At 41.9% G+C, this 13,058-nt stretch overlaps 1 protein-coding gene and 2 non-coding genes across 6 annotated transcripts; all 3 read right to left on the bottom strand.

Moving 5' to 3' along the window:
• Positions 1-3: 3 nt before the first annotated feature.
• On the bottom strand, positions 4-12,957 carry CCT6A (chaperonin containing TCP1 subunit 6A). 4 transcript variants are annotated; one of them, XM_025378357.1, is made up of 15 exons: positions 12,712-12,810; positions 12,605-12,618; positions 12,108-12,171; positions 10,105-10,239; positions 8,813-8,986; positions 7,889-7,992; positions 6,196-6,306; positions 5,776-5,935; positions 5,595-5,677; positions 4,652-4,748; positions 3,946-4,093; positions 3,425-3,558; positions 2,505-2,607; positions 1,245-1,317; positions 486-985 (listed from the first exon to the last, which is right to left on the bottom strand). In XM_025378357.1, the coding sequence occupies exons 1-15, from the start codon at positions 12,739-12,741 to the stop codon at positions 913-915; spliced, it is 1,503 nt and encodes a 500-aa protein (XP_025234142.1). In that variant the 5' UTR covers positions 12,742-12,810; the 3' UTR covers positions 486-912. The 4 variants fall into 4 exon arrangements, with proteins under 4 accessions (XP_025234141.1, XP_025234143.1, XP_025234144.1 ...); XM_025378356.1 differs by having other exon boundaries at positions 4-985; positions 12,605-12,957; XM_025378358.1 differs by lacking the exon at positions 6,196-6,306 and having other exon boundaries at positions 4-985; positions 12,605-12,957.
• Positions 3,763-3,897, bottom strand: LOC112621941. The gene has a single exon (XR_003118862.1). It is a non-coding gene; the product is annotated as a small nucleolar RNA SNORA15 (small nucleolar RNA).
• LOC112621950 lies at positions 9,105-9,238 on the bottom strand. Its single transcript, XR_003118870.1, has one exon. It is a non-coding gene; the product is annotated as a small nucleolar RNA SNORA22 (small nucleolar RNA).
• Positions 12,958-13,058: the final 101 nt, after the last annotated feature.

Here is a 13,058-nt window from a genome sequence, read left to right as displayed (position 1 = left end):
AAGGAGGTTTCAACTTAACATTTATTGCACAACTCACTTCAGGCCACTGCTGACCCCCCAAAACACAGCCTAGTAACACACAACTTCACCTTCAAGGGCTGCTGAGATAGACCAACTATATAATCTCGTGGAACGTAGTAATTTGGGTGAGAAAAATATGACACTAGAGGCTTTGGGATATTTTGCATAAGCAAAAGTTCAGAAGCTTGAAAACACAGTCGGCCTACAAATCTCTAATTTCACCCAATAACCGTAACCCTTAGTCACCACGCCTTGTATCATCGTTTTACCTCTGCCTGTTTTTGCCTCTTTACACTTGCAGCTCTCTCAACTCCCTTGCCTCTAGCTTACTCCTCTTCCCATTTCCTACAACTTAACTTTGTGGAGGGGGGGAGCATTTTAGCAAAGCCATTTTAAAAGCATTCAAAGTCCAACTGACCCAATGCATTTACTCAGAAATTTATACTAACAAGGATGCTTCCAAAATTTTAAATTACTTGTTTATATTAGCATAAAAATTTTAAAACCAAATGTTTAACAATAGGGTACTGTTGGATAATTTAACATATGTCTACATAAAATTAAGCCATTAAAATTTGCTTTTCAAGGAATATTTAATAACAAGTAACATATGCTTATCTAACATGGAATTTTATGTCACTGCTGCTAAAGCAAAACATCCTGTTTACTGGGTAAAAGAGCTGCTTTATGTGTATACGCTTCAGTGCAATTTTTAAAAATACTGTAATTTCAGAACTTCCAAATTTCAACAGATGCCAGTGTTCTCTCCTTTTTTCATATGGGAAAATTCCTTTGGAAATCATTTGAAGCTTGGACAAAAATTCCACAGCTGTATTCTCTCAGGATCACTTTGCAGAGTCTTCAAGACTCAGATACAGAGGAAGCTTCAATTCAACCTTTCAGAGAAGACATTCCAGCTCGCATGATCTCATCAACCAAGAGAATGTTGGTGGCAATCACAGTGCTGAAAGGGGGACAAAAATAAGATGGCTCAGATGATTAGGAGTCCTAATTCGACTCAATTTCCCACTTCCAACCAAGCTGCACACATTACATCCAATTAAATTTCCCCCTTCCCCTCTAAACATCAGAGAGGGCTAGTTCAGTTTCCATACTTCCAGCTGATTACATTATTCACGGGGGGAAAAGGAGCAACTAAACAGAACACACCAAATGAAGAGTATGATTCTCTAACAGTTTAGTTTTCATTTTCCCAAACTTACCAGGAGTGAAGAAGCTGTTTCTTTACACAATAGTTATCCCATACACCTACTTCTGCTGCTACCATTGGCTCACCTAAAAAGCAACCAAATCTTCTTCAAGTAAGTTCAGTCAATAAGAACCAACAATATTGTGTGTGGCTTTGCTTATCACTGATGACTCATTTCCTCCAGCATTAACTATGAGAGTTCAAAGCTTCTCTGTTAGCCCAATTTTCTACTCTAAACACAGTATTTGATGAGTGTCTGACTTCTACTGAGAAGTCCTGAACACCCCCGCTCTTCTTCTGGATAGATTTCTGTTTACTCATACTGAAGTATAGCACTTCAACTATAATCTGGCTAAAATGGACTGATCATTTCCCTCATTCCAGAAACCTTTTCTATTAAATAATAATGCTAGGCCGGGCGCGGTGGCTCAAGCCTGTAATCCCAGCACTTTGGGAGGCCGAGACGGGCGGATCACGAGGTCAGGAGATCGAGACCATCCTGGCTAACACGGTGAAACCCCGTCTCTACTAAAAATACAAGAAAATTAGCCGGGCGAGGTGGTGGGCGCCTGTAGTCCCAGCTACTTGGGAGGCTGAGGCAGGAGAATGGCGTGAACCCGGGGGGGCGGAGCTTGCAGTGAGCCGAGATCGCGCCACTGCACTCCAGCCTGGGCGACACAGCGAGACTCCGTCTCAAAAAAAAAAAAAAATAAAAAAAAAATAAAAAAATAAAAATAAATAATAATGCTGACAACAATAGGTCTTGCACATACTGCATGGATGTACCTGTTATCTCCTACTTTGTACTTAATTTGTGTTGTTTTGTTTACAGGAACCTAAGATTAGGGCTGTTACCATTTCACTACATTTCGAGATCCCCTTTTCTGGCATTAATTGCTATCTTTAGCTGGTTTTCATCCAGGAATATAATCACCAAATCTATTTTATCATAGTACTTGATTAAAAACTAAGTAAGGCAAATGCAATATGAAAATCCTTCAACATTAATCTGAACCATCTACCACTACTCAACATCTCCAAAATTGTATCCCCAAATTACTCATGTCTACTCTAGTCCCTTAATTATACCTAGTCATTCCATTTTTTATTAATATCCTATTTTATCGTATTTTAGAACCCAGAGTTCCCTAATAGTACTGGTGTCAAATTGCAAAGCAAAACATTTTTTTTGGTCCCCATTTTCAATTTTTCCTGGCTTCAACTCACATGTATTACATCTAGTTTTCCCTCTACAACAGTTGCATTCTCTTACCTGTGTTCAGGTCCACACCCACAAGCTGACCTGATTCTGAATGTTCTGCTTGAATTTTAACTAATGTTTCCTGAAGGTCAAAACCAGAGTTCTGAGCAAGAACCTAAAGTAAACAAATTTAATTCTTGAGAAAACAGGAATAACTGTTTAAAAAAAAAAAAAAAAAAGATAAGAAAAAAAGAAAAAGAAAATCTTGGCTTGGTGCAGTAGCTCATGCCTGTAATCCCAGCACTTTGGGAGGCCATGGCAGGTGGATCACCTGAAGTCGGGAGTTTGAGACCAGCCTGGCCAACATGGTGGAACCCCATTCTCTACTAAAAATACAAAAAAAAAAAAAAACCCCACAAAAACCTAGCTGGGTGTGGTGGCAAGTGCCTGTAATCCCAGCTACTTGAGAGGCTGAGGCTGCAGTGAGCCGAGATCGCACCATTGCACTCCAGCCTGGGCAACAAGAGCAAAACTCCGTCTCAAAAAAACAAACAAAAAAATCTCATTGCATGAAGACAGAACATTTATGCTTCCTTCAGAGAATAACCAGACACAAGTTATTGATCAATTCTCTCATCTACCTCAAACCCAGCAGCAATATACCAGTCATAAATTATACCTCAAAATTAGTATATAATAGAAAATAGTATCAGTTTAAAACAAAAGCAAAAAGCAAGTTTGTACTCAAGTATAACCCCTAATACTGCAAATATTAAACTACAGGTTATCTCTTGTTATCTGAAACGTCAGTTATTCAGGCCTCCCAGAGAAACCAAATACATTTGGATGATGAGGAATACCTGTTCTAGAGTCAGGAAGAAAACTGATCAAACTTGCTTATCCAAAATCCACATTATGAATAAAGCCTACATTATCAAAAAGGTTTGATCAGCTAAATCTTTTGGAAGATTGACTGTTAAAAGCGTGCACACCTTGGGAATAATGAGCAATGCATCAGCAAATGCTTGGACTCCAAGCTGTGCCCTGCCCTTTACACTGGGCTTATATTTAATCAGGGCTTCTGCCATTGCCACTTCCACAGCACCAGCACCTGGAACCACACAGCCTGTTGAATGGGGGAAAAGGAAAAATGCTAAGAAAACTGCAGAACTAATTATGAACAACAACTAAAATACACATATGAAAGCCATTAATTTCTTACAAATTTACTATGACAAAATACAAGCGACTAACATATCAAATAGGAGAATGTTTCAACAGAATGGCTTCACTAGCCACTGGCAGCTCTTTCAACAGATCAGTATTATTTATCTGTATTCACCTTTAATAATGATATGCTATGAAAAACCTTAGCATACCATTGGTCATTCTAAAGGGAAGACTGCTTTTGCATGGTGTCTGGCTGTGTAAACTACTGATAAAAGAACACAGTATTCGGCCATGCCTTTCAGACCAGCAAAACAATAGAATTGAAATATGGTGAGGATCTTACCATCATCAATAGCATTTTTGACAGCCCTCAAGCCATCCCTCACTGCGTCTTTGATCTGAGTGAGTGTGTGCTTATTTGGTCCTTTGATCAATAATGTGACAGAACGAGGGTTGTTACATTTCTCAATAAAGGTGAACTTCTCTTCTCCCTATGTGTAGAAAAAATATGATTTTCAAAAACAGGATTTGTGCAGAGTGAAGACAGAAGAGGGACTTACAGAGAATGACAAGCAGCATATTAATAAGGAACAAACTTGATCACATTAAAGCAAATTATCTCTTTTTGAAAAATCACATATAAAAGAAATGGGATTTTCCCCAAACAAAAATCTGATCCTGAATTTCAATTAATTTTTCTGCTCAAGACTTCATGAACACAGTGGCTCATGCCTGTAATCTCAGCACTTTGGGAGACTGAGGGTGAAGGACAGCCTGAGCCCGGGAGTTTAAGACCAGCCTGGGCAACACAGTATGAACTTGTTTCTACAAAAATTACCAAAAAAAAAAAAAAAAAAAAAAAATTAGCCAGGCATGGTAGCACACATGTCTGAGGGAAGATCACTTGAACCCAGGAAGATGAGGCTGTAGTGAACTGTTACCACATCACTGCACTCCAGCCCGGGCAGGAGTGAGACCCCATCTCACACAAACAAAAATAATTCATGAGCTAAAAGGTTCTATTACCTTAAAGAAGAAAATACACTTACCAATGTATACTCATACACAAGTCCTGCATGTCCCAAGCAGTCAGGACTTAGGTCATCAAAAGAATTCAGGGCTACCCCACCACAAGCAAGAGTCAGCCTGAAATAGCATTTTAAGGGAGATGGATAAGCAATGTTACCAGTGAATTTCAAAGACAAGACCAGTAATTTTTAGGAAGGAATTTTCCAGAATTACACACAAAACTACATTTTAAAATGTACTTTAATCTAAGCCTTTCCATTTGCCATCAACCAGCTGAAAACCAGCATTTTCTCTTAACCCTCCATTTAAACCACTCTCCCCAAGTCAGCAAATGAAATCTAAAGGTGGACAAGAGCTCTTTATTAGCCAGGCATGGTAGCTCACACCTGTAATCCCAACACTTCGGGAGGTTGAGGTGGGTGGATCACTTGAGGCCAGGAGTTTGAGAACAGCCTAGCTAACACAGCAAAATCCCATCTCTACTAAAAAAACACAAAACAATTCAGTGAGCGTGGTGGCAGACACCTGTAATCCCAGCTACTCGGGAGGCTGAGAATCCTATGAACCCAGGAAGTGGAAGTTGCAATGAACCAAGATCATGCCACTGCACAACACGGCAAGACTGTCTCAAAAAATAACAATAAAATAAAAAAAAAATTTTAAAAAGCTTCTTATTGTGGTGAGCTCTTTGGGAAAAAGTATACTGAATTCAGAGACAAAAAGTAAAATAATGTTTACAAGGGGCAAGGGGGAGGGAGAAATGGGGAGTAATTATTTAATGGGTATACAGTTTCAGTTTGTGATGATGAAAAAAGTCCTAGAGATGGACAGTGCTGACGGGGTGCACAATGTGAATATAGTTAATGACAATTCATTGTACAGTTGAAAAACCCGAAAATAAATTGTAAGGAAAAATAATCCCAATTCACTTGAAAATGAGTAAAAGTCAAATTACTCGGATACCTCTCCATATTTCTCCTTTTAGCTCTGCGCAGAGCGACTATGCCTTCTTTTGAAAGAGCATCTAAGGAAAAGGGGTCAATTCCCTATAACAAAAATAAAAATTGATTTCAACATCTTTCACCTTAAAAGCAAAAAGGATGATACATACTATTTAGTTTATACATTGGGTTTTCATTCTCACCTTTTGATTAATAACAACAAATCCTTTATCTGAATCACCACAGACTTTCCTTTTCAGTTCTATTATTTTTTTAACTTTATCTTCAATGAATTTTCTTTCAGCTTTTACGAGTTTTTCTCTCTCTTCTGCACTTTTGTAAAAAAAGCCAGAACTCACTTCTCTATTAAGAAAAAAAAAAGGTTACAGAAAACAGGAAAACATTCTAAGAAAGTAGCTTCTGAAACTGGTTTAGTCCTAAGATTTAACAGTTCACTAAGCTCGAATCCTGTCCCTTATACATCTTCAGAGACTGTTTCCTGTAACTCCCCCAAACCAATTTGAGCATTATTGTCCTTACAGTGGGAAACAAAGTTTCACAAAAAATAACTCCCCTAAAATACGAAGCTCCTCGATTTCACTGTTAAGGGGCTATAAACTTACGTTTTTTCATACTCTAGTGATACGTTACAAGTGAGGACATATGCATCCTCCACCCTTTTCTTCATATCAGGATGCCGTGCTCCATGGTCCAAAACAAGCCCTCTGATTAAGCTGTTCAAACACACACAAAATTACGGTTATTGATTTTCACATGGGTGTATAATATGTTAAACGCTCAACTAAGAAGGTATTGATATTTCATGCAGTCACATTTCTTTTTTTTTTTTGAGACGGAGTCTCGCTCTGTCGCCCAGGCTGGAGGGTAGTGGTGTCGTCTCGGCTCACTGCAAGCTCCACCTCCTGGGTTCACACTATTCTCCTGCCTCAGCCTCCTGAGTAGCTGGGACTACAGGTGCCCACCACCATGCCCAGCTAATATTTTTTGTATTTTTAGTAGAGACGGGGTTTCACTGTGTTAGCCAGGATGGTTTCAATCTCCTGACCTCATGATCCGCCTGCCTCGGCCTCCTAAAGTGCTGGGATTACAAGCATGAGCCACCGCGTCCAGCTTATTTCTTGAATTACTTGAAGATCCTGTGCTGTACAGAAAAGTCTGCAGAGATAGTCTCACTAGTAGGCTGTCAAACTGTGATGACGTCCTTTAAAAACATGTTTTCTGCCAAGCGCCTGTAATCCCAGCACTTAGGGAGGCAGAAGTGAGAGGACACCTTAATCCCAGGAATTTAAAACCAGCCCAGGCAACATAGGGAGACTCCATTCTCCACACACACACACAAAAGAAAAACACAAACATTTTCTAAGTCTTTGAAAAAAATTTTTTAAATTTCTCTATTACTTCTCATTATGCTTCGTACCTAGCAAATCAATAAATGCCAAATGACTGATGTCATTCACTTTTCAGAATCACTCTAACCATAAATATAACATCACATTCACCTTATTTCAGAAGAAAATATTACTAAAAGTAAAAACAATATTCATCTAGCAATTTATCCAGCTTATATCTTCAGGTAAATACACAACATTTTATACCCAAAGATATTTTAAAAATTGCCAACGATTTCATGCCTGTAATCCCAGCACTCTGGGAGGCCGAGGCGGGCGAATCACGAGGTCGGAGATTAAGACCATCCTGGTTAATATGGTGAAACCCCTTCTCTACTAAAAATACAAAAAAAATTAGCCAGGCGTGATGGCAGGCACCTGTAGTCCCAGTTACTCAGGAAGCTGGAGCAGAATGACGTGAACCCGGAAAGCAGAGCTTGCAGTTGAGTAGAGATTGTGCCACTGCACTCCAGCCTGGGCCACAAGAGTGAGACTCAGTCTTAGGAAAAAAAAAAAAAAAAAGCCAACCATATATTGTACAAAGCACCCCTAAATTTCTAAACACAGTTTATTTTTTGTTTTTTTTGGGACGGAGTTTCACTGTTGTCACTCAGGCTGGAGTGCAATGGTGTGATCTCAGCTCACTGCAACCTCCACCTCCCAGATTCAAGCGATTCTGCTGCATCAGCCTCCCGAGTAGCTGGGATTACAGGCGCGTGCCACCACGCCCGGTACGCCCAGCTAATTTTTGTAATTTTAATAGAAACAGGGTTTCTCCATGTTGGCCAGGTTGGTCTGAACTCCTGACCTCAGGTGATTTGCCCGCCACGGCCTCCCAAAGTGCTGGGATTACAGGAGTAAGCCCCCATGCCCGATCATTAGTATTTCACAGTATTCTACCACATACCTTGTATCAGTTTCAGATTTATGTTTCATCTCCATGATCTCAATCATGAAGAGATCAATAGGTTCATCTTGTTTTTTAATGGCCAAAATGGAGTCCACTACAGCCTGCAATTGGAGAAGCATAACCATTAAGTAAATTCAATTTGCAGCAGCAGAAACATCTTGCTTTTCCGAAGGCTACACAGTTTCATTTTACAATTATACACTGATTTAAGTCTTTTTCTATGAGCAAACAGAATATATGTAAACAGCAACAACTGAAGCCATTTACATTTCTGAAATCTCAATCTGTAATTCCCAAACATTAATTAACATTAACAATTCTGTTTCAGGCCGGGCGCGGTGGCTCAAGCCTGTAATCCCAGCACTTTGGGAGGCCGAGACGGGCGGATCACGAGGTCAGGAGATCGAGACCATCCTGGCGAACACGGTGAAACCCCGTCTCTACTAAAAAATACAAAAAACTAGCCGGGCGAGGCGGCGGGCGCCTGTAGTCCCAGCTACTCGGGAGGCTGAGGCAGGAGAATAGCGTAAACCCGGGAGGCGGAGCTTGCAGTGAGCTGAGATCCGGCCACTGCACTCCAGCCCGGGCGACAGAGCCAGACTCCGTCTCAAAAAAAAAAAAAACAAAACAAAAAACAATTCTGTTTCATTAAAAATACTGGTAACTTGGAAGCTTTCTAGTAACAAAATCTCCACTTTACAAACCTTTTAATGAAAGCCTCAATTTTACTTTTATAACCCAGTTACGTATACTATTATTTGAATTTCCTCATTTTAGAGACACAAATTAGGTATCATTGCCCCAAAAATGAACCTATACAGCACCTTGTAATTGAAATTGGGAATTATATTCATGTTTCTACTATCAGAGATTTTCTATATAGGTGTACTATACCAGACACAGACAACATTTAATACATACCTCTGTTAAGACATCTGCAAGTTCAGCATGAACTTTAGTACGAAGAGATGTTCTGGCCACATCTATAAGTGTTTCCCTGTCCATCTCTCTGCTTACTTTGACTTCTTCCAAAAACTGAAGGGCCTTTTCCTTTGCAGCTTCAAATCCTTCAGTGATTATTCTGGGATGAAGGCCCTACAATAAACACACATTAACACTTGCATCAAGTAGGTGCAACCACAGTTCCTGACAAAGTTCAGTTAATTCCTGAAAGGGTATTCTGGATCATCATACCTTTGAACACGAGGTAATATAATGTGCTGGCTTTCGGAATACATTTAAAAGGATAAATATTCCTTTCAATGCAGAGGAGAAGAACAGGTAATGCTCTAGCACAGGGTCAAAGCCAAGGAAACTATAAAGCAAACTTGGGTATTCACTGTGCAAACCACTCTGAATCATTTCAAAATCGACACTGTGTCCCAACCAAGGACTCGCAGGTGGTAACATTATTCTATCTTTTCTTTCTTTCTTTTTTTTTTTTTTGGAGACGGAGTTTCGCACTTGTTGCCCAGGCTGGAGGCAATGGCACGATCCCGACTCACCACATCCTCCGCCTCCTGGGTTCAAGCGATTGTCCTACTTCAGCCTCCCAAGTAGCTGGGATTACAGGCATGCGCCACCATGCCCGGCTAATTTTTGTATTTTTAGTAGAGATGGGGTTTCTCCATGTTGGTCAGACTGGTCTCAAACTCTCGACCTCAGGTGATCCGCTCACCTCGGCCTCTCAAAGTGCTGGGATTACGGGTGTGAGCGACCACGCTTGGACTATTCTCTTTTCTATAGGTAATCTCAAACTAATTCACATCATTTACTAATTATTTAATAAAGACTGCTCTCTTTTTCCAGGAAATTCTGACAACAGATTCATACTCACTGAGGTTTGTTTTAACCTTGGAACTAATCAGGGCTTAAAAAAGTGGAATTTATCCAAATATAAGCTTTTGGATGCTTTTTTCCTAACAAATATTCCTAAACATTCCACTTTTAGATCTAAATTATTAACCTACACTAAGGACAGATACAAATCACGTAGGCAATACAACTTCATTACAAAATTATTTTCAGGCCAAGAAAGGTTCCATAACCTGTCCAAAGTCACAATTTGTTTTAGATCAGGACAAAGACCCAGATTTAAGCCCCCTAGTTCTACTGTATGGCCTCAGCTATTAACAGCACATCAATTTGTATAAATAAGTATCAGACACTTCCTGTATACAATAAAATATTACAGAAACAAGAGTTGTGCATACTTCAGAAATGTAGAGATCCGCCTGTTTCAGTAGTTCTCCAATGATTAGGACATTGGAAGTCGTACCATCACCAGTTATATCATCCTGGGCTGTTGCTACCTTTGCTATTAAGGAAGCCGTTGGATGTTGAATTTGCTGAAAGTAGAAAAAGAATGAATCACTTAAAACAACATGAAGCAGTCTAAATAAAACACAAACAAAATGTAGGAAGGGCCTCTTTAAGTGCTCTCTACTTGAAAAAGCTACCCAAGTGTTTGGCTACAAATTACTTCGATTAACTATCACGCACATGCAATTATGATTGAAACGTTTTCATGTGTAATTTACTTCCCAGGTTATCTCTACTTTACAGACGAGGAAGCTTGAGGCTAAGTAAAAGTTTACTCAAAATGACAGAGCTACCAGTTAACAGTAAAACATAATTTTACATCCTTGCCTCTTTATGGCAAGTGTATGGCTCTAGTGAGAATAAGTCAGGTATCTCCTAAAGGGCACACACATCGTAATTATTTTTGTAGGTTTGTAATTTTTTCAAAGAAAACTGAAAGACTTCTGGAGATTGGAGAGAGGTTCCAGTGGGAGGAGACTTCTGAGGTGGTAGCAACAATTTATTTCTTAGCTACAGTGGTGGTTGTGTGTGTCCATTTTATAATTTTTTCTTAAATTGTAAATGTTCAACGTGCTTCTCTCTACTTATGCTGTATTTCTCACACACTAAAACCCAAATAATTTTTTGTTTTGTTTTGGAGACAGTCTCTGTCACCTACATTGGAGTGCAGTGGCACAAACTCGGCTCAATGACACCTCAGCCTCCCAGGTTCAAGCAATCGATTCTCCTGCCTCCGCCTCTGGAGTAGCTGAGACAACAGGCGTGCAGGACCACGTCCGGCTAATTTTTGTATTTTTTGTAGAGACAGAGTTTTACCACGTTGGCCAGGGCTGGTCGTGAACTCCTGGCCTCAAATGAGCCACCTACCTCAGCCTTCCAAAGTGCTGGGATTACAAACATGAGCCACCGCACCCAGCCCCCAAACAATTCTGACATCAAGTTTAACTATGCTCCACTTTTCCAACACGGGCCACCATTGAGCCCACTAAAAACAAACACTACACCTCCTAGGTTACCAAGTGCTTACTAAAGATATTTCATTTGGATGTTGATAGCTTGGTACACTACTAGCAAAACCCTAAGTATTATTCTGAACTCAAATCAGCAGGAAATCATTTCCTGTTCTTGAACTGCTAAGTTTTGGGAATTCAGGGGATGAGTAAAACGCATACTCCCCTCAATAATCTCATATTCTCCATCCCTAAGACTTGCAAAGAGACAGATTTCAATCCCCTCCACTTGGAGATGGAGATGAGACCTAACGGAGAAATTGCTGTTTTAAAAAGAGAAAAACCGGCTGCGTGCGGTGGCTCACGCCTAGTAATCCCAGCACTTTCGGCGGCTGAGGCGGGCGGATCACCTGAAGTCAGGAGTTCAAGACCAGCCTGGTCAACACGGTGAAATCCTCTCTCTACTAAAAATACAAAAATTAACTGGGAGTGGTGGCCCGAGCCTGCATCCTCGCTACTTGGGAGGCTAAGACAGAAGAATCGCTTGAACCCGGGAGGTGGAGGTTGCAGTGGGCCAAGATTGTGCCACTGTGCGACACAGCAACACTTCGTCTAATAAAAACTAAAAAAAAAAAAAAAAAAAAGAAAAATCATCCTCATGCATTTTGCCCATGTGATTGTGTCAACCTCTCTTAATTTTTCAAATTTTATAACAATTAACTTTAATATACAATTACAGTCCTTTAGCCCAGACTGTGAATAGCAAAAAAACAGGGATTCAAAGGCAGAGCTGTCAGACTCCAGGCACTGTGAGTACTATTATTGATTACATGCCACTTCTAAATGTTCTCCTGCCTTGAAAACGGACACTGCAAGTCTTTCTACAAAGCAAACAATCTACGGAAAATCAAGACCTTTCTGACCTAGAGCAGAGCACCTCTCACCATTTCGTGAAGCAGCACATTGCCGTCTTTAGTAAGTTTGATGTCTCCAGCGCCAGAAACGAGCCTGTTTAAGGGACAGAAATGAATCAGACGTGACTTTTCAACGATAACTAAAAGTCCCATTAGAAAACGGGCTCTTCCCAGATCTTACGGAGCCAGGGATATGGGGCTAGTTATCTCCCGCAGGCTGGAGGAACAGGTGTAGTTCCCACCCCGTCCCCGCAGAGATTGTGCCGAGTCCTCAGAGTGCCTAGAAGCCCCAGAGGGAGGGGAACGCCGCGCTCTAGAGCCGCTTTGTTCTCCCCGGAGACGGCATGGACGCTGGAAGAAATGGCCGGGACGGTGGGGCTTAGCAGACAACAGGACCGACCCCGAAGGACGCGGAGAAAGGCGGCTGCGGAGCCCCGAGGCGGCGGGCTCCAGCCCGTGGTCCCGGACCAGCCAGGTGCGTGGCGGCGCGCGGTGCCCACCCGGCCCTCCCTTCAGCCCCGCCTCACATCTTCATGGTGCCCTTGGGCCCCAGGTTGGTCCTTAGCACGTCCTGCAGACCCCGCGCCGCGCTGATGTTGACCGCCAGGGCCGCCTGCGCTCGGGCCACCTCGGCCTTGGGGTTCAGGGTTTTCACCGCCGCCATCGCTGCTCCAGCGGAGGAAAAGGAAACGAGGCTGAGAACCCAGAGCCGGCGCGGCGTGGCCAGGAGGAACTATCCGGGTCTTCTGGAAAAGTCGGCGCGTCCGGCCGGCCCCCAGCGTGCCCGCGCGCCTCCGCCATTGGGCCACAGGTCGTCCGGGGCCCGCCCATTGGTCCGTGGCTGCACGGCGCCTACGGTCCCACCCATCGCGCGGCGGCCGCGGCGTCATCGCGCACGGGAGGAGCCTATTCCCGGCCGACCGTGCTCCTTGGTTCCGGTGTCGCAGCTCAGCGGGGCCCAGCTTTGTGGACCCGAGAGCC

This window comes from Theropithecus gelada, chromosome 3, assembly GCF_003255815.1.
Source record: "Theropithecus gelada isolate Dixy chromosome 3, Tgel_1.0, whole genome shotgun sequence".
NCBI lineage: Eukaryota > Metazoa > Chordata > Mammalia > Primates > Cercopithecidae > Theropithecus > Theropithecus gelada.
This window is presented reverse-complemented; position numbering and strand designations above follow the sequence as displayed.